The sequence below is a fragment of the Amphiura filiformis genome, chromosome 16 (assembly GCF_039555335.1).
Source record: "Amphiura filiformis chromosome 16, Afil_fr2py, whole genome shotgun sequence".
Classification (NCBI taxonomy): Eukaryota; Metazoa; Echinodermata; class Ophiuroidea; order Amphilepidida; family Amphiuridae; genus Amphiura; species Amphiura filiformis.
Window position 1 is genome coordinate 53,917,112 of NC_092643.1, and position 22,594 is coordinate 53,939,705.

General features: G+C 36.6%; 1 protein-coding gene across 1 annotated transcript; it reads left to right on the forward strand.

Annotated features, from left to right (window-relative positions):
• Positions 1 to 3,637: 3,637 nt before the first annotated feature.
• LOC140136629 (WD repeat-containing protein 88-like) lies at positions 3,638 to 14,007 on the forward strand. The gene is made up of 9 exons (XM_072158314.1): positions 3,638 to 3,818; positions 5,313 to 5,423; positions 6,691 to 6,840; positions 8,565 to 8,703; positions 9,386 to 9,512; positions 10,913 to 11,097; positions 11,374 to 11,456; positions 12,422 to 12,583; positions 13,842 to 14,007. Exons 1-9 carry the CDS (start codon positions 3,702 to 3,704, stop codon positions 13,983 to 13,985), a joined length of 1,218 nt encoding a protein of 405 aa, XP_072014415.1. The 5' UTR covers positions 3,638 to 3,701; the 3' UTR covers positions 13,986 to 14,007.
• The last annotated feature ends 8,587 nt before the right edge of the window (positions 14,008 to 22,594 follow it).

Sequence of the window (22,594 nt, forward strand, 5' to 3'; positions counted from 1 at the left end):
AACCCATACCAAACTGGCAAAAATATACATCATTTTTCTCCCGACTTTCGTTGATGCATGCACATTAAAAAATCATTTAATAGGCCTACGGAAACCATCTTGTTGTAGCCTACAACTCTACAACAAGATGGTTTCCGAAATAATTTTCTCCTGCACATTAATATTTCAATAACCATCTAATACTATGTCTTCTGAAGGTATTCAGTTAACTATTTAGCTCTAGTGGTGCAAAAGAATAAGCCTACAAGATGGTTTCCGACTGCGTTATTCTCCCGACTTTCGCATGATGCATGCACATTAAAAAAATTATATGGCTATAGACTACAAGATGGTTTCCGAAATAATGTTCTTCCGACTTGCTGATTTTTCATGCACATTAATATTTTACTTAACCATCTGATGCTATGTCTTCTGAAGGTATTCAGCTAACTATTTAGCTCTATTGGTGCAATAGAATAAGCCTACAAGATGGTTTCCGACTCGTTATCCTCCCGACTTTTCGCATGATGCATGCACATTAAAAAATTATATGGCTAGGCCTACAAGATGGTTTCGAAATAATGTTCTTCCGACTTGCTGATTTTTCATGCACATTAATATTTTACTCAACCATCTAATGATGCTATGTCTTCTAAAGACGTACTTAGTTAACTATTTAGCTCTATCGGTGCAAAAAATAAGCCTACAAGATGGTTTCGGACTTTGTTTTTCTCCCGACTTTCGCATGATGCATGCACATTAAAAAAACTATATAGGCCTACAAGATGGTTTCCGAAATGATTTTCTTCCAACTTGCCGATTTTTCATGCACATTAATATTTTTTATTAACTATCTAACTGCTACACATGCTTTGTCTTCTGAAGGTATTTAGTTAACTATTTAGGTCTATTTGTGCAAAAGAATAAGCCTAGTACAAGATGGTTTTCGACTTTGTTTTGTCGTGACTTTCTCATGGTGCAGCACGGGCACATTAATATATTTTCTTTAACCATGCATAGACAACTGCTTATCATAGTATTCTAATTGACATTGACACTTGACTGTTTTAATGATGTATTGATCAATGATTTTCTGAAATTAGTGGGTTGCCAGTCTTATTAATTTAAATTAATAATTGATAAATACCAAAAAACGCTGTGTTTGACCACTTTACTGATGTCCTATTAACTCCAAATTCAAAACCTGCTTGTTTGTTTTTTCGCAATTTAGCCAGTTGCCAAATTGAATAAATTAATAAATTTAGGACTTACTTTTTTAGGGATTTTGCCAACTCAAATTTTGAGAAAACATAGCTGTGCATCCTTAAACTATTGTTTTAATGGAGGCTAGGCCTACTACTAGTACTATAGGTAAGCTCTGTGAATAAGTGACTTGTGATTAAAAAGCAAGCTCTTGGAAACCTTAAATTTCTCTGTCAGACGGCGGAGCTCTGTCCAGTTTTTTCAGAAAAGCTTTATTTTAAAGAGCTCTATCTCTTGATACAGTTCACATGTACGTAGGGGGCTCAGTTTTCAAGTTATGAACCTTTGAAGTTGACACTTTTACATTCAACATGTTCCAGCTTTTCATAACATGCATTTATTTAATAAAGGAAGCAAAAACACGTTTTTGGTCAAGTTATTTCCAAAATTGACCAAGGCAACAGCTTCTGACTTATTTTATGGTTAAAAGCACCTGTTTCTTAGTGTTGTTAGGGGTAATAATTGCATCAATTGTTTAGGGGTAGAGAAAAGACAACTACTTGTTTAGGGTAGCAAATCACGCTACTTATACTTGTTTAGGGGTGCAAATTTCAGTCTCAGCAATACTTGTTTAGGGTGCTTTTTGCGAGTCCACAGACACGCCTGATACCCCCCTTCACCATTACAGTGGCACCCCCGGGGACTGTGACCAATCAGAAGTTGGTTCATTTTGGTGTTGTGTATGCATAGTTGAAATGGCACTATGAAGTGAAATTCTTTACATACATTTAAAAATACTTATTTACTCCGGAAGCCAAGTACCAATATGTCTGATAATTGCAGATTGATAATTATTATCACGCAAGGAAACGAATAGAAACACACATTCAAAATGGCGCCAAACTGGAAGGTCAGATGTGATGTCAAATATTTTCTATACTTCAAATTCTACATGTATTTCATACCTTACACCTGTCACGCATTTCTTTCAGATTACTGACAGCAAGTCCTTATTTCGACATTACTATTGCAAACAGTCATTTCCAAATTAATTTAGTAGACTTTCTTTGAAAAACATATCACGATGCCTGATGGGAAATGTCTGTCCGCCATTTCATTAAACCGGATCGTTTTCGAGTGTTTTGTGCCCTATACTCTCATTGAACAGACAAAGTTCGTAAAACTAACGGCGTCAGTATGCAGTATTCGCCAACTTGATGGTGTCGAATATAAATTATTCATAATGATAATGGTTCATTAACGGATCGATAACTGGCCTCATTTTCTCATGTTCTAGATAGCAAACCAACGGGATTTGTCGTTCGTTTGCATGCTTGATAGAACAACCGTGAATTTAGTGTCACCCCCTTGATAGTACGACACTAAATGAAATGGTACATTCATGCATTATGAATAACAAGTCAAAATCAAACAAATGTACATGTGTATGCATGATGATCATGATCACAATCACATGATCATGATGACAAAGGCACAAAGCCACTGCATTTGAAATTCAATTTATCCACTTTAATCAACTCATGAACTGGATTCTTTTAATCATCCGTACACACAAATCGAATTAGAAAAATCTGTAATTAAATACGTATTTCACAAACCTTTCCGGCAAATCAAGCAGCTGACCTCAGTGGCCTGTGTGATCATCAATGATAACAATGATACTTCTTTGGAAACTGTATAGGTTTCAATCAGTTGCTATTGGGTTTTGTGGGCGCACACCTCTAAATCACTCCGCGCACGATGTAATGTGGATGAGTTCCGGTAAAAACGAAATCTTTTTTTGAGGTATTTTGGGCCTTTCTGTGGACTTGTAAGGAAAAAGAGAAGCATGTTATATCTTAAATAAAAGTTTGAGACCTATACACGAACTTGGATCCAAAAAAAATTGCATCATCCAATTTTTGAAAAAAGTAGGCCCTCGGATTGAGAAAATGACCAGAAACGGGGTTTCAGTGTAAAAACAGGTCGAAAAAGGTCACGGTGCTGTTTAAACGCCTATATCTTGAAATCTAATCGGAAGACTACCCGTACATTGAAACATATATTAAATTTGCATCGATTTGCAATCGATTGGTGGTAAATTTATGTTCAATTTGTTGCCGAAAAGGTCTAAAATCGGGCAAAGAAGAGACGTGTTTTCACGTGTATTTCAATGGGACGCGCTATTGGTGGTGTGCGCCCTTGTGTATGGTTTGAATCGATCAAAATACTTTCTCCAAATAAGTAAGTACCTCCAAAATTAATTTATTACTTTCATTATCGATTTTGATTATAATGAAATGTTATATTCAAATTATGATATGTTATTGTATTGTATATAATAACTGTTTAATAATTTGATTGCAATAATTTGCTTTAACAGTTTTTAGTACTTTTTTTAGTTCTGTATGGAGATTTCATTTCATCCGGTAATTGCCTACGGGCTGCAAATAGTGAACCAATTTCTAGAAACTCTTTTGTTGTCTGCTGCCATGAAAACTAAAACATGAACTTGAAGAATGGATGATGATGTTGAAATTCATGATATTGACCCATTAGCTCTTGAAATAACCAACGAAATAAATGAAGAACTAAGGTGCAAGACCGGAACATGGGAGCATGAAGATCTTGCTCAGGTAGGCATCTTGGCAATGCTTGGGGGTCCATTTCACTAAACTTTTATTAAAGCTTTGACTTCGTCTTCGAGCCATCGACGCTCATGCGCTTCGTACAAATGTCGTATGCATGTACATGATGTGTATATGAGTATCACATGATCAATACTTCATCAATAAACTAAGTTATAATCAAATTAACTGGATTGGAACATGCGTGTTGCGTCCATGTAGTGTACGTACTAAGCGTGTACGTAGTGTAAGGCGCGTGTACTTTCTTCTGTACCATTCATGCAATGCAATGCATGCTATATTCGCGTCTGTTGACTAGTACTCAGTCTGAGCATGCACATGTTCACAGACACAGCAGTTTTCCAGTTTGGCCAAGAAATACTTAATTTGATTTGATTATATCTTAGTGATATTCTCAAAATCTCGAGTCGCAAGTTCCTTCTTTTAACTTATTATAGTCAAATGCAGCAAACCTTTGACGAGCGCGACTAGCGCGACTACCGTGATGTTGCAAATTCGGCGCTAACAACGCGTACGGCGCACAGTTCATTCATAAATTTCCACTCAACAACAACAGATCGCCTCAGCAGCCAATCAGAGACAAGCATATGCAAGTGCGTGCAACGCAGTAAATACGCGATGTATCCTTATAATACGCGCTCGTCAAAGGTTTTCTGTATTTTAGTATAGTGCAGGCCTCAAGCAAAAAATTATGCTTCTTTTTTATTTACTCAAAAAGGGAAAAATTGTCAAACACAAATTGGAGCATAAAAATCCAATGTAGAAAAATGCAACTTTTTTTTGGCCGAAAATTTCATTTCTGGCTGCATTTAAAAAGTAGCAACAAAAACCTGCTCACTTGATGCATGTTCAGCCCTCGAATTAACCCACGGCACCCATGGCATTTTGCCGTGGGTGCCCATCCCCACTGCCGTAATGCCCTCAAAATATGTCCTTTACCCAAGGCAGTCACTTGCCGTGCCCTCTAATGAAGTTGCCGTCGGTGCCCCAGCCCTGCCCCTTCATTATAAAATCATCTATCTATGTTTGTGTGTGGTTTCTTCACTTTTGAGAAATTGCCTTGATGCCCTTCTCTAATTTTCAACAGTTGCCATGATGCCCTCTTGAAATATTACAAACTGCCGTGCTGCCTTGCCTTTTCAGTGAAAATCAAAGGCAATTTTCAACTTGCCCTAAAAAAGTTGCTGTGCCCCTTCAGATCCTTAATTCGAGGGCTGTGCATGTTCCAAACTTTAATACAACCTACAAGAGAATTGATCAAGCCGTTTTTTGGATTACCGGTATACTAAAATGTCTTAGGGGGGACTTACTTTTTTGGAACCGTTTATTTGACACACTGACAAATGTTCTATTCTCTCTCTTTCTAAGATTTTATTTTAGAGCTCTTTTTTCTTCCCCCTGTAGCTCTGTCTTTTTAAATTGAACCATAATGTGTTTTCCATTTGAATCATGTTATTCCCATTTTTAATTGTTTATTTCAAGGTGAGATACAAAGTGTTACGTGGTCACCGTGATGGTATAGTATCATGTCAGTTCTGCATCAATGACACTCATATATTGACAGCATCCAGTGACTTGACATGTTCTTTGTGGGTAAGTACAAAATTGTAGGTGGCTCTTGAACAAAATGTAATAATATATATAGGGCTATTCCATTTAAAATCCATACTCCCACTCTGTAAGATTTTGGAAATCTCTTCCACAGAGGAAGAATGAATTTCAAATGGAGTGAACACTTTAGGCAACTCCATTTGAAATTCATCCTCCTCTGTTGAAGATTCAGGTTGAAGCTTGCTCAGATGGTGTTTGAATTTCAAATGGAGCTGCCTAATGTGCTCATTCCATTTGAAATTCATACTCCCCTGTGGTAGTGTGGATTTTAAATGGAATAGCCCATTGTTCTCATCTGTATAGATTTTGAAGATAAATAGATTATTTCTTGAGCATCATATGTGACACATTCTAATTTAATTCAGATGAGGACAACTATAGCCATTGTGAAATTGAGATATAAGGGAGTGTTCAGAAATACCTTGGTGGAGGCTGGAACATTTAATTTTTCATGTATGAAAGCTTGTTTGACCCCTCACCTCTTCTTTACAAACAGAAATTTTTGGAGCCCCTCATATGGACCTATAACTTTTTTGACTTCCTTCATGATAGGTCTGAAACTTTTTGAGACTTCCTCTTTCCCCTTTAAAGCAAAAACAAACAAACAATACTTTAAATATCCCCAAAACTTTTTTTTATTACAAGCATATGGCCAGCACACAGAGCATTAAGGGGGTACTACACCCCTGTGGTCAATTTGTGACTATTTTTGCATTTTTCTCAAAAAATAATAACACACTGGTAACCAAAGTTATGTATATTATTGGGGCAAGGAATCCAATTACTACACTGAAATTTCAGTGACCCAAGAGAAAAATGCAAAAATAGACACAAATTTATCTAGGGGTGTAGTACCCCCTTAAGAAAATGGACATATATATCAAAACTAATAACCATTGCAACCAAGTGTGGTAGGTAAGCTTGGGGTTAAGTTGAGGCAGGTTGAGGATAATAATGTTCAACTAAATTTGTAAAATTATCCTTTTGGCTTGGTAATGTTATGAATAGATGGTTGGGAAACTTCGTACCTTATTTGAATTAAAATGTTTTCTATTCATGATAAGGTGACAGAAAAAACCTGTTTTATGGGCCAGATCAACCCAGATTTTGCATTTTGGAGATTTTTAAAACATTTGATTTTAGCTCTATGCAGCTAAATATTAAGACAGCCATTTTTTGGCCGAAGTGGATTTTCAGTAAGAAAGCCAAATTCATGTAGACATTCTTATTCTTTTCTCCTCATTTACAGAATTTGCACACAGGGGACAGAGAACACAAATATGAAGATCACGACACCCTGATTACAGAATGCCGCATGAGTCCAGATGATAGCAAATTTATCACATCCTCCTGGGATAAGAAACTCAGGGTTTGGGATGTTGAAACTGGTCAACTTGTGGTAAGTCAGTGCCTCATTTCAAATGTTTAGTTTTAGTTTTGGTTTTGGTTTTGGTCACGTGGTTTCCTATTGTCCTGCCTAACCACTTGAATCATAAGATATCAAACTCATTGTTGCTACCTTTTGTTTAAAACCGAACATTTGTGTCAGTCAGTTTCGGTTTTGGTTTCAGTTTCTTATAAGTGGTGTGAATCGTAAAATTATTTGATTTGAAGTTACCTACTCTAACAAAAGAAATGTTTAAATTTCGCAGTGCAATGTTCACGAGGAGAGAAATCGAGCATGGTAATCTACATTGAAAGACGTGGTTTACAAAACCGAATAAGCCTAGGCTAATTCACCTGTGAAAAAATATAGACCATCGAAATATTTGCATTCGACATTACAAAAGGGGCCACTATTGTAATTGTATAGGTGCTATAAACAAAATCGATTCATGTCCTTAATCCCATGTACCAGAATCGATGGAAGGCCATTATATGACCTCTAATAACCTAATGACTTTTACTGAAGCAATTTTACTGCAAAAGTAGAAGATAGAGGGAGAAGAGATTGTGTGGTGTGTGTGTGTGGGGGGTGGTTGGAGGGCAAGGGGATATGGGCCGGGAGAGAGAGAAACAGATGAGAGAGAGCATTGGAAGTGAAAGAGAAGGGGAGGAGAGCTCGAGATGTAGATCGAATGTAGGGGAGGAGGAGGGGGAAAGGGGTAATTTAGGGAAGAGGTGGTTATATAGGAGAGGAGCCCCTCTTAAAGAGGTATGGGTTGTGCTTCCGGGATAATAAACTAATTCATAATCAAATCATCTCCATGCCCCATCCTTCAATATACTGCGCATGTATATGATTTCTAGGCCTAGAACTCGTGAGTGTAATATGCCACCTACCTTCGACAGAGAGCATCAACTGTCGTCCGCGGGATAGATTTCCGATATCAATCATGATAATAATTATGTTAGCACAATAGGCTATTGTATACTTCTGGTTATATACCGTACCCTATACTGTGTCCTCCCAGCATAATAGTGTTATGATTGCAGACCAGAGCAGCTCTACTTTTTAATCCCTTGATTTTTGGTTTCTGAACAAAAGAGAAACCAAAACTAAAGATTTGAAATGAGGGAATGCCACACACAAAAATGCGGCCAAAGTAGGAAATACAGTGAATAATGTGGCTAAAGTAGGGAATACTGTGAAATACACATAAACTTTTGTTTTACCAATCTACATTTTGTATCCAGATGATTTTTTTCCAAAGGATTGATGTTTATGCCTCATGTTTAGAGTACAATATAACTTTGAAAGCCTTATACCGTAAAACCTCGTCTACAAGCATATATAGTATTTTTATGGAAGCTAAATTAATACGAAACGATCGTAAATATACAAATACAATAAATTTGTCTTACAATAATACTTGTTTGTATATGCTTGGATCTGTAATTTATTTGCTCAAACTCCATAATGGCGCCTGCATTAATTTAGCTTTCATCAGAAGCACTCTATATGCTTGTAGACGAGGTTTTACGGTATGTTAGAATATTAAATTAAGCTATAATATCTAACTTGAATTTGTAAGGAAAACAAATTGTCTAGGTTGTGCAATCAAGCAATCCACCCACAAGCTATGCTTTATTCCATGTATGTTAAAGACTCTGAGATATGACACAGGTGGTGTATGATAGTACATGTGCTTACTATAAGCTGTTTCTACTTTTCTTTTTCAGTGGACAGGGCTGCATGGTGGGATAGTCACATGCTGTCAATATTCACATGATGGTCAGTTTATAGCTACTGGATCTGATCTGGATGGAACTATTAGGTTATGGAGCGCAAAAGACGGGCAACTTATCAAAAAAGTCAAAGGTAATTGGAAAGTTACAAGTAGTAGTTTGTTGGTATTTTGTCTTCAAACTACATTGTAAAAGATTATACCCTCGAAGAGAATCATGAAAAGTTACAAACATGTGAATAGAAGTAAAAGTAACTAGAGTACATGGTCTTAGACCACAGCTATGTCTAGTAACTACATTGTAGACATAGCAGACATAGCTATTGTCTAAGACTGCAAAAACAGCCATGGTGTTACCCCTTAATGACCTTTGACCCAAAATTTCTGAATACCTCATAGAGACACTGACTAATGTCAATGCATATGTGCAAGTGGCATCACTCTGCTACCGGTATTATGTTATTTGTGGCAGGAGAGGCATTTTGAAGGAATTTTGTTTTGGACTGGAAATAACCCTTCATGACCGTTGATCCCAAATCTGTGAACATCAAATAGACTCTTGCTAAAGTTGATGCTTGTGTGTGTATAAGTCATTCTGCTATGTCATTTGCGGCAGAAGAGGCATTTTGAAGTATTTCTTCTCGGATCAGAAGTTAACCCTTAGTGACCCTTAGTGACCTTTGCCCCAAATCTGTGAACACACTGAAGTCTTGAAGTATTGATTAGTTTTTGGATAAAGTTTCTTGTATGTAGTTCAGGATATTGGTGTGACACTATGACATGGATTAATGGATTTTTTTGCTTGATTGTTTTCAGAACATCACAAGAGTACAGTGACAAGTATAGAGTTCTCACCAAATGATAGAAGAATATGTACAACGTCAATGGACAAAACAACCAAACTTTGGGATACAGAAGCTCAAACTGTTGTTGTGCAACTTGAGTGAGTATTTTGTTGATGTACAAGTCACTGTATATTCACTCTGTACAGATGTAGGAAGGAGTATAATGAAAGACAGAGATAAAAAGACTAGTCCGCGTCTGAAATTCTGACAAGAAGACAGAAAATGCTGTACTGCGCAGGTCAGCAACCAATCAAAGCGCGACTTTGCCCTGACATCAGACGTGATTTAGTCTTTTTATCTCTGTCTTTCATTATAGAAGGTTCCAGTTCTCTTGTCTGCTTGTCCAAAAATCATTTCTGACAACAATGACTAGCTATGCACTCGTGTCCTACAACATCTGCTATTTGTTACCTCCAAAATCGCAATAAATAAATAAAAAATCTTGACATCATTTGTAATAATCCACTTTTCCTGATTAGCATGTTATATGCCACAATAATCCCCTTGTTAGCAGGTTCATGCAGTTGTGAGTATTTGTCATTGACCATTTCACTGAGTTAACCAATGGTGCCAGTGATCAAAACCCACATGATCAGAATGAAGAATTTGGAAGCTAGCAAAGGTTTCCTTATTCTTAGCTAAGAATTTCCAGGAGTAAGAAATATCAAATGAATTTGCCCCCCAAAATCACACATTTTTGGGAAAACTTAAAATATTTTAAGGCCAAGCAGAATTTGTGCTTAGGTTATCCACAGTAACCTCAGTTTTTTGCTAATTTCAGGACTGTTCCTGGGACCTGGGAGTTCCAAGGATGGGTCTAAACATGTATAACATAAAGCTCACTGAATGAAACACATGTATAGAATAAGCTGCATATCTTGCTTTTAAAAGTGTAGAACACATCAAATAGACATTCAACACTTTGTGAAACTGACCAGTACAGTTTACTTTCAACCAATCTGTGAGTGCCCGAAATCATATCTTAGCATAGAGTGTTCAGTTAAAGAAGGATTAAAGAAATGATGACATCAAATTTATCAAAAGTGTACAGTATCTGCCTTTACAAAATGGAGCATTTTGTGATCTTTTAGTGATGCCAGATGAGTGTTTACTCATGAATAGTGTCTTCATTGGGGTAGGGAATCAGGAGAAAGTGTGGGGGTAAGTGATCCTGAGATCTCTTGACCCCAAGGCTAACAGGAAATATTCATGTGAGTTATGTTGGAAGTAGCCTTCTTTCCTCCTTCTATATCTTTTCTTCAATTTTTTCTTCCTAATGTTTTTTCCTTTCAACTGAACGAAAGGCCAGCAAGCACTTCAGAGGCTTGTTTTTTTAATTTTTTTATTTAACCTGGGTGAATCAGTCATATTCAGACATAGCGCTCCATAATGCCTAACCGAAAGCAGAATGTACGATCACCCATGTGTTACCCTGATAGAAACTGACTGTGAGGTCTTTGTCATCGTGTTTGAGCTTATTTTATTCTTTACTCAACAGAGGGCATATCAATGTGATTTCATGTTGCTGTTTCACTGATGATGAGAGACGTTTATGTACCGGATCATGGGACAAGCAACTCCAAGTCTGGGATGTCTCCACTGGCATGTTTCGATCACAAGGGCCCATTACTTTCAGTAAGGGTCATGAAGGGTCAATCAGTGCATGCAAATTTAGTCCTGATGGTAAGTTTGAAAGTTAATGGATGTATGTGGCTGTGATTTGGTCAAAACTATTTTTGTTGTATTAGTGCCATGTTTGCAGTGGCATAAGCCAGGACTCTTTCGTTGGGGGAAATTTTCTTTTATTACTTCAACAAATATGAATCTTATAAAATTGGACGTTCTTGCATTTTCGTGAGATAAATTTATCATGTCGTTAAACAAGGGCACAAAACAAGGAATTTTTTTATAGAAAATGTCACTTTTAAATACCTTTCTTTCACATGTGTCTGTTTGCAGGTACGATGTTGGTGTCTGGTTCCTATGATCAGACTGTAGTGTTGTGGGATGCAGAAAACTGTGGACCAAAACTGACGTTGAAGGTAGGTTAAGATTTTATATCAAGCCTAATTATACAAAGTCTTAGCTCACCAAGATTATGATAGAGTGTGAGGATGGTAGCCAAAAATGATGTACAGATATGATGTCATTAATGTACAAAAGAACAAATGTGACACGATCTGGTCCATGGGAGGCGGCAGATTTGAAACTGAGATAAAGGAAAAATATGGAGTAAAAAACAATAAAATGCATAAGAAAATACATATCACAAAACCTCATAACTTTAGAACCAAGTGTGCTAGACCTTTATGTTTTCAGTACTGGTATAATAGCCTTATGCAGTAATTATAGTAACTCTATTTTCAAAAAAATGCCTCCTTTGGCCCCATGGAGCAGATCGTGTCACAAATGGAAAAAAATATAAACAACCGTCAATGCATACCACCCATATGACAGAGAAACGGCACTAATTGTAGTCAGGACAAGAACTTGTATTCTGTCATAATGGACCAGTACAATCATGTTCTTGCTACTGGTACCTGCCGCACAGGAGGAGTGGAGGTATGGCTGATCACCCCACCATGCATTAGATGCACATCACTGCAATATGAAGGAGAATAGAATAACTTGGAATTCCATAGGATAGCTCATTATGTTAGAGCTTCCTTATGTCGAAAGTTTGCTATTTCAAAAATACGGTTCGCTATGTCGAATGTAAAATTAGGTTCACTATGGTGAATCTAACCTAAACCTAATCCTAACCCTATTAAACATTATTTGATATTTGACATGACAAACCTTATTTCATTGCAATGTTGAATATAAGATAAGATTTGCTGACAAATATAACCCTGAACTTAGCACTATACTATTGAACATTATTTTATATTGACAGAACAAACCTTATTTCATGTTCAACATAGTTAACCTTATTTTCAACATATCAAACCTTCACCTCCAATATAACCCACATTTTTAATGTTTTTAATTTGCAATCCTTTTTCAGGGTCATAGTGACTGGGTTACTGATGTAGACTTCAGTAGAGATGGTAACTGGATCTTGTCTAGCTCTAAAGATAAAACTGTACGCTTATGGAACATAGAACATAGTGATACTATACCCAGTGTAATGGAAAACAAGAGAAGCATGGGACTGAGAATAATCAAGGTAACATTATTTTGTTTGTCTGTCTATTTGTATGTTTTTCCTTTGCTTGTTTGTTTACAGTTTTGAGGAGAATTAGCTGAGAGGCTTTTCACATTGGGCTATTCCGAAGATTAAATTTTGAATGGAGTCACCCATTCAGGTAACACCATTTAAAATTGACACTCACCATTTATCTATGAAGAGGATCCTGAGCCTCCCCTGTTACGATGCTTTCTTCCCCCACCCTCCCACCTCAGTCTTTGCTAATGACTGCAGACAACAAGTTTCAAATTTTCTTTAAAACCTCTAATTGTAAATTTTCATGACCATATTTGGAATCAGCATGAAAAATGCATTAGATTAAATGGGTATAACAAGCCTAGTATTGGTTGAACAGTTCTTGGGATAGATCTTGATATTTGGAGAAAATATCTCAAAACTTGGTTTTTTTTGTTGAAGCCACACTAGAGTATTAACCACACTATCAGTGATCCCCTGCATAGAAGTAATTTTAATGTTAGTGCTGCTGACTGGGGAAGTGATATGAAGTATAGCACAGCAACTGTTTCTAATTGGCTCTGCCCATTGTGGAGGGAGAATTCAAAATGTTTCATAGGCTAACATATGGAAAATCCAATGAATTACCAACTTACCAAGGTGTCTAACTGGTAATACTGTAGTAAGAATACCCTGTCTGCATTTACATTATGTGCTATATAATACATGCGTGTGGGTGTATTGGATTTAGACAAGGGATCTGCATTCTCGGTCTATATGCAACTTTCCTACTTGCTGTGCAGATTTTCTTTGGTTATGTTGGAGGGTACTACTATCTCTCATGTCAAGGGTTGACAAACAGAAGGCCTTAACTCACTTTTGGCCATTTTGAGATTTTGGTACCAAAATAATCTGTAATACCACATATTCTTAAAATCATGAAGCCTTAACTCAATTCAACTTCGTATTGCATCTATAGCACAATAAATACTTGGTCACATCTCAATGCAAAATATTATTTTACTCATTTTTTTCAAGAAGGCTCTTTTTGAGTTAAGGCCTTCTGTTTGTCAACCCTCGATGTGTGAGTGTATTTGTCTAGCAAAGTTTGCTATGGTTTGTAAAATAAGGCAAAACAACATGCAATGATATAGTCATTTATGGTCCATTATAAACAATTTGTATACAAGAGTGAGAGTTAAAAACAGCCTGATGCCTTGAACCAAGGTTATTGAATGCATTCTAATGCTGTACTCCTGTCTTGTCTTTTTTTCTGTTTCAGTGCACAGAGTGTTCCAAACCATTCTCCATAGCACAGTTAGACATTACAAGTGACAATATGCTGTGTGTCTTCTGTCGTCTTGCTGCAGAAAGACCGCTACCAACATTTGATGCAGGGTTATACAACGACGCTGAACCACAATAAACTCAAAGGGCCGGTTTCTCCAAGCATGTCTAGTGTCAGACTTAAGTCACCAAGGCTTAAACCCAATTAGTCCTATATTCCATTACATTTTCACATCATACATCACCTAGAAAGATAAATCAATAAAATGGATCCAAATTGGTAGGGCTAGCCTACTGGCTTAGGAAACCTGACCAAGCTTCAAGAAATTGGCCCTAAAAGAATTTTCAGAGATTTACTATCCAAAATATTTTGTGTAACTGCAGCACCAAACAATGATTTACATATAGGCCGATTTTATCATAATATTTCATGTCTGTTTCATAAAGCACATAAATACCATAACCAGCTCAGCACTGCTCAGTAAGTGTAAATTGTTATACCCCATGTCTGCTGCCATACTATGATCAGCGGGAATTGTTCGGTTTTGTTACTGGGCCCATAAGTCCTAACTCACAAAAGCGTGAGTCTCTTTGCAATACTCATCTAACTTCGTGTAGGTGCTGTGCCCAAACTGCATGAACGCCATTGTACTGTAAATGTTCGCCTAATGGCGCACCTGGGCTCCTTTGCCTTGGAGTAAATTTCATGTACAAATAGAGAGCTCCCTCCTCTAAAAATCCCAACAAGAATTAAGGGTATGTGCCCTTATTTGCTGGTGGGATTTTTATGGGAGGGCACTTTTAGTTTGTGTCTAAAATTCCAGTTATGTCAAGGGAGCCCATAGCTCCATTAGGGGAACATTTACGGTATATCAATACCCAATGTCATGTGTCCCGCTTATAATGAGCTGATCATAGTACATGCAGGGTGTATCAAAATTAAGTGTACAATTCGAAAAATGCCACCAGATTACAAAGTATGAGGTATTTGGGTCAAAATACTTTTCGTTATTCATTTTCAGGCTGGTACTGGCTGTTTTAACCTATTTGACCTTTGACACCACAAAATCTAATAATCAATTCCAACAAATCATATTGCTACATAACATTTTTAAAGACCTGATGAAAGAAAGTTTATTTACTCTGGTTGCGTGCAATTTACATTTATTGAAATTCCGTCCATTTTGATAATTTTATAAATGATGCAAGTGTACATATTCTTGTTACTGTAAAACCAGAAATATTCGCGGGTTTAAAATTTCGCGAATTAACCATATAAGCCATATTCGAGGCATGAAAATTTTGCGATTGTCAAGTTCAAGCATTGCATGTACATTTATAGTGCATGTTGCCAGGACCGCGACACTCCGGCACTTGTTGGAAGACATCTAGTACAGCAGACAGTACATGTACAATGTGATTTTCGCATTTATAATTAGGATTACGTCATTGCCAGAGCTTGTTTATTTGTTCATTAGAATGATTGACAGCGGTGGGCGGACTTATACTCTAAAAATGTGATTCTCCTATAAATTATAGGTCACTAGGTCAATTCGGACCGTCTCTTCCTCAGATCTCTATGTAGGACTCTATGATATCTTCTCATTACACGCTCGTAGTAAGACTTGGCGGCGGCTTACGCTTGCAATTGCCTGTCTTCAACTGCTGTATAGCATGGTATATCCAGTTTGTACAGAGTGTCGCTTCTCTATCTTTTTTTCTCGGATGTTGCCTATAACAAATTTAAGTTTACTTCAGACATGTTTGGATAAATTCTGTTGTAAATGCTGACCCTGCATGTCGAAATTCCACTGGGATCTATTAGAGTAATATTCCATGGGGCAGCAGTCATAGTGGTATCACCTCTGAGCAACAATTTTTTTTTTCAAATATTTTCCAAATCGCAAAATTTACCTCGTGAGACCACACCACCGGAACAGGTGCAGGCTGGCAGCCATCTTGGTTTTAGCCATAAAAATTAACATTTTCCTGGAAGTAAATAACAATCACATCGGTAGTGGTCCAAAAAAATTATTATCAATTAATCTGTGTCTTTAAAATGTTTTAATATTATTTACTAAACATCCTTATTGTTTACTAGCATTATCCTATTGTTTTGTTGTTTCTAATTAGCATAATTATGAATGAAAAGTTTTGGCATTTTCCATTCATCTTGCGGGGGTGGTGGCTGATGGGGAATTATTGTTTGCTAAAACTCAACAAAATGGATTTCAAAATATGATTAAATGCTTCATTTATCGGGTTCCTCTATGTCTACTGATCTTCTAAAGCTGAATACTTACTCTATAAAAAATTTTGATGAAAAATAAAAACTTATGTATTCAACATTTGGACCCCTACACACAGGCGCAGTAGGTACAAAATGGCAGATGTGGATGACACACGTCACACGGTCGTGGTCGGAGCATCTCAACATGCAACCGCAAGAAGATGGGGTATTATTTTTTTTTTATTAAACTGATGAACTTCAACATTTATTTTATTATTTCAACAAAGAAAACAAAGGTATTACAATATTACAGAACTGATCTTCTAGCTTTAGTTTTTACAAAGGTATGCCAATACTTCATGTAAGCTTACTGCCTGCACTGGTGTGTTAAACAGGCATGACGTTGGAACAGCTTTTATTATTGATAGTATGCCGGTCACTTTAAGCAAAATATTCACGGCATAAAATTTTCGCGACTCAACATCATTCGCGAAATTAAAATGCACGCGAACATTTCTGGTTTTACAGTATTATATTTATATTCTTTATCAATATCCTCCTCTATATTACAGGTAAATTAAGTAATTCTTGGCCAAAATAGAATACTATGAACACTAGTGGCTCAACATGCACAAAGCGCGGTACAGAAAAAACATACACGCGCCTTACATTGCGTACACACTTAGTACTCTACATGGACGCAATGCGCATGTTTCAGTTTGGCCAAGAAATACTTAATTTACCTATAGTAGTGTTGGTGCAAGGTGTGTGCATGGAGGTTTACCATAGGGACACACTACTTCTTGATGCAACAGAGCCTGTTATCCTCCCAGTATACTCAAAATATGTACCTTGGCTTGGACGTAACCCTGGGCGTAACCTTGGTTGTGGGGTTGGGGATTGCTGATTTTGGATAAGTGGTCCTTTTAGTGTAACAGGACCATAAAAGGTGTAATCCATAACCTTAAATGAACCCATGTTTTTTTGCTATCAGAAGGGAAAGAAGAAATGAAAAAGGAAAGAAGATGAACAAAGAAGTCACTTGGTACCCCCGGGATTCAAACCTCGGACCCCTCGCATGCTACGTATGCAGAAGATCACCGACCTGTAGCCACCGGGTGATGCTGGTCCTGCCAGCGATTCATGTGTATGTGTGTGGAAGGTGTATATGGACTTAACCTTTGGGGTCTGTAGATGCACCCTTTCTAGTAACATCCCTTCACCTGAATGAAGAGAGTCCAGTCAGGTTCACTGCCGGGGTTCATTGTGGCAGCACTGATTTTTTTCAGTGGGAGGGGACATTTTTTGGGAAAAGAATTTTTTTGGGAATTGGTAAATCTGCCTGAAATCTGGCAATTTTATCCAAAATAGGTGAACTTTCATCCCGACATGTACCTTGTCTTTTAAATAACACAGGAGGCAGACAACAATCATAGTGAGTTATGCATTACTATGATGCATGAAGTTTCAATATTTCAATATTTATTTGTACATTAAAAAGGTTGTAAATAATTTGCTAATGTTATATTGTAAAATGATGCATTAAATAAATGTGTATACATTGTATATAAAATAAATAAACAATCTCCATACATTAATTTCTTTTAACTTGTGTTGTCAACCTCTCTAAGTACTGTAGATAGCTGATGCAATCACCTGCTATCTACTGTTGATAGCTTATGCTTCAACCAGCTATCTACTGTAGATAGTATAAATGCTGTCAATCTGTTATCTACTGTAAATAGCTAATGATGTCATATGCTATACCTACTGTAGATAGCTAATGCTATCAACCTGCTACCTATTATAGATAGCTAATGCCTTCACCCTGCTATCTACTGTAGATAGTTAATGATGTCAACCTGCTATCTACTGTAGATAGCTAATGCTGTCAATCTGTTATCTACTGTAGATAGCTAATGCAGTCAACCTGCTCTCTTCTCTAGATAGTTAATGATGTCAACCTGCTATCTACTGTAGATAGCTAATACTGTTAACCTGCTATCTACTGTAGATAGTATACAAATATATACTGCCATGAGATGTTCTGTTTAAAACTATGGGCCCGAGGTGAGATCAATAGTATTAATTGATCTCAACGAGGGACCATAGTTTTAACCAGAACTTCGAATCAAGGCAGTATATATTTGTTTTATATACTTCATTAATATGTTCTTTGTTCATTGATTTGTTAAAAGAAAATTATTTGACGTTTTGACTCTCCCGCTTCTATCCTGAGTGAACAGCACGGCTAATTTAAGCACAACCTACCCTTCAAAAAATTGAATAGCCCAAAATCGGGCTAACCAATTACAGCAGCGAGAAATGACGCTATGGCAGTTTTGCGTGCGTGAACTGTTCCGTCGCATCAAATGCGCGCACGCGGTAGGCATGGTCAAAAGTACTATTTACGGATTGGAGGTACTATTTACGGCTCATCCGGGACATTGAAAATACTATTTACGGCTTTGAGGTACTATTTACGGATAGGAGGAGTACTGATGGTAGAACTATTTTTGGTCATGTGATCCACTTTTAACCAATCAAAGAACAAGAATATATTAATAAAGTATATAATTTAAGCTACTTATGTCAACCTGCTTTTTATTGTAGATAACTAATGCTACCAACCTGCTATACCTACTGTAGATAACTAATGCTACCAACCTGCTATACCTACTGTAGATAGCTAATGCTATCAACCTGCTACCTATTGTAGATAGCTAATGTCTTCATCCTGCTATCTACTGTAGATAGTTAATGATGTCAACTTGCTATCTACTGTAGATAGCTAATGATGCCAACCTGCTATCTACTGTAGATAGCTAATACTGTTAACCTGCTATCTACTGTAGATAGTTTAAGCTACTTATGTCAACCTGCTTTTTATTGTAGATAACTAATGCTACCAACCTGCTATACCTACTGTAGATAACTAATGCTACCAACCTGCTATACCTACTGTAGATAGCTAATGCTATCAACCTGCTACCTATTGTAGATAGATAATGTCTTCATCCTGCTATCTACTGTAGATAGTTAATGATGTCAACTTGCTATCTACTGTAGATAGCTAATGATGCCAACCTGCTATCTACTGTAGATAGCTAATGATGCCAACCTGCTATCTACTGTAGATAGCTAATACTGTTAACCTGCTATCTACTGTAGATAGTTTAAGCTACTTATGTCAACCTGCTTTTTATTGTAGATAACTAATGCTACCAACCTGCTATACCTACTGTAGATAACTAATGCTACCAACCTGCTATACCTACTGTAGATAGCTAATGCTATCAACCTGCTACCTATTGTAGATAGCTAATGTCTTCATCCTGCTATCTACTGTAGATAGTTAATGATGTCAACTTGCTATCTACTGTAGATAGCTAATGATGCCAACCTGCTATCTACTGTAGATAGCTAATACTGTTAACCTGCTATCTACTGTAGATAGTTTAAGCTACTTATGTCAACCTGCTTTTTATTGTAGATAACTAATGCTACCAACCTGCTATCTACTGTAGGTAGCTAATGCTATCAACCTGCTACCTATTATAGATATCTAATGCCTTCACCCTGCTATCTACTGTAGATAGTTAATGATGTCAACCTGCTTTCTACTGTAGATAGTTAATGATGTCAACCTGCTATCTACTGTAGATAGTTAATGATGTCAACCTGCTATCTACTGTAGATATCTAATGATGTCAACCAGTTATCTACTGTAGATAGCTAATGCAGTCAACATGCTATCTACTGTAGATAGCAAATGATGTCACCTGCTGTCTACTGTAGATAGCTAATGCAGTCAACCTGCTCTCTAATCAACCTGTTATCTACTGTAGATAGCTAATGATGCCAACCTGCTATCTACTGTAGATAGCTAATACTGTTAACCTGCTATCTACTGTAGATAGTTTAAGTTACTTATGTCAACCTGCTTTTTATTGTAGATAACTAATGCTACCAACCTGCTATCTACTGTAGATAGCTAATGCTATCAACCTGCTACCTACTATAGATAGCTAATGCCTTCACCCTGCTATCTACTGTAGATAGTTAATGATGTCAACCTGCTATCTACTGTAGATAGCTAATGCTGTCGATCTTTTATTTACTGTAGATAGCTAATGCAGTCAACCTGCTCTCTACTCTAGATAGTTAATGATGTCAACCTGTTATCTACTGTAGATAGCTAATGATGCCAACCTGATATATACTGTAGATAGCTAATACTGTTAACCTGCTATCTACTGTAGATAGTTTAAGTTACTTATGTCAACCTGCAGTCAACATGCTATCTACTGTAGATAGCTACTTATGTCAACCTGCTTTTTATTATTGATAGCTGATGCTGCCAACCTGATATTTACTGTAAATAGCTAATGATGTCACCTGCTATCTATAATCACAAAATATCACACACGTTCAAAAATCTATTTGCTTACCACGTAATGCATGCCCTCAATATCAAACTACACTCAGTTTTATCATCTTTATTAACTAAAAGAAGAAAAACATAACCCCAGGATCAACTGAAATCCATACCGATCTCAGAGAAGTGTAATAATACTGAAAAAACATGACGATTCGAGAGCAAATCTGCACTGCAAATGACTCGTAATTGATTTAAATTGCATGGTTCATTAGCAAAATACGTATTAGCGAAGTGAATCATAGAAAATAAATCAGATCGACAGAACAGAATTCCCTTATCATACATAAAGATGAACAGTACAGAGAATCATGGATTATATTGAATTATTTGAATAGAATTAATGTTTTATTGAATTCGATGTTTAATCATGTGTGGCCTGTTTCCACGAAACCTGGAACATGTCGGCGAATATCAAACTAATCCAACAAACACACAACGTTTTACAGAAAAGGTTTAATGTCGGGTTATATAAAGGGTATAAAAACGTTCCTAAACATTTTTGAACAGGTGATCCAAAACATTCTACCAGAATGTTATTTAACTGTTCACAAAATATTTTGCAAACATGTTGACACAAAATACCACAATAGCTTTTTAAAAACGTATTCATAATCTTTCATCTTTACATAACCCGACATTTAAAAGGGCATTTCGTGATCCACAGCCTCATCCCCCCCCTTTTTCTCAAAAAAAAGTTGAGATTTTTATATCACTGGAAACCTCTGGCTACATAATGTTTATGTACAAAATATTTCTTGCAGATTAATTCGTTTAGCAAAGATATCGTGAAATTTGAATTTCGTTCTGGTGCACCAGAACGAAATTACAACGTATTGTCTATGGAGCAGTGTAATACACATAATCATGCATAACTCGCAAACGCAATATCGGAATCAACTGAAATTTTGGGAATATGCTTTTTTCGTGGATATGTACTGAAAAATGTCATAAAAAGAGGATGCTAGGATCACGAAATACTCCTTTAAATGTTATTAAAATGTTTTTAATAACGTTTAAAAAAAATTGTGTTTGCTGGGCAAGGTACAATAATTTTTAAGGGTGACAATTTTTGGATGTGAGTAATGCATCTTTTAATCAGTCTTTCACGAATTTTTAAATTGGGCTATTCCATTTAAATTCCATAGTCCCCCTGTGGAAGATTTTGGAATTATCATCCACAGGGGGAGTATGAGTTTTGAATAGAATAAACAATTGGATAGCTTCCATTTGAAATACTCACTCCAGTTGTGGAAGGTATAGGTAAAGCCATAATACAGTGGGAGTATGGGTTTCAAAATGATTAACCCTGACCAATTACATTTGAAAAAAACATACTCCCCCTGTGGAAGATATTTCCAAAATCTTCCACAGGGATAGTGTGGATTTTAAATGGAATATCCCATTATGATTTCCCTTTTGATTAGTTATTCCTCATCACAGTACTCATGAAGCAGCAAGCCGCGCCATAAAATAAATAACCTAACATACGCGACACTGCTGTTGCTTATCGTAGAGGAACGCAAACTATATTCGCTAAAGCACATTATCTTATGGGCTTACCAACCTCTGCATGACTCTATTTCAGAGCTCTGACTCTATCTAAAATGATCATAACGCTCTTAGTTTTTCATACATACGACTACTTTTGGCATGTCAATTTTTTCACTCTTTTTTTAATAGTATCAAAAAGTCAATTTTAAAATCTTTGACTATGTTCCAGGCCGGTATTTTTGTTAACGGGTCACATAATTCCTTTCCTCCACGGATAACCTGTACTAGTTCATTTGTATAGTTAACATGATTAATCTTAAATGAATCCATATAAATTATTCAAATTTGTACACCTTATACCAGTCATTCATGTTTCGTATTACTTATTAATATCTTGTACTCCCGTGATGATCATGACAAGTTGGAAACCCATGAATCATCTACCCCTGGCGCTGGAGTAAACAAAACCCAAGAGTACTGGTATGGAATATTTTATTAGACTAATGCTGTGCAACTAGTCATTCACTTCTTCATTAGTGTTTAATAGCTTACTAGTATAAGATGGACCCATTGGTATACTTTTAAC

Coding starts and splice junctions, on each gene's coding strand:
- LOC140136629 (XM_072158314.1), top strand. CDS start 3,702: ATGGATGATGATGTTGAAATTCATGATATTGACCCATTAGCTCTTGAA. Junction 9,513..10,912: donor ACTGTTGTTGTGCAACTTGA/GTGAGTATTTTG, acceptor TTTACTCAACAG/AGGGCATATCAATGTGATTT. Junction 11,098..11,373: donor ATGCAAATTTAGTCCTGATG/GTAAGTTTGAAA, acceptor GTCTGTTTGCAG/GTACGATGTTGGTGTCTGGT.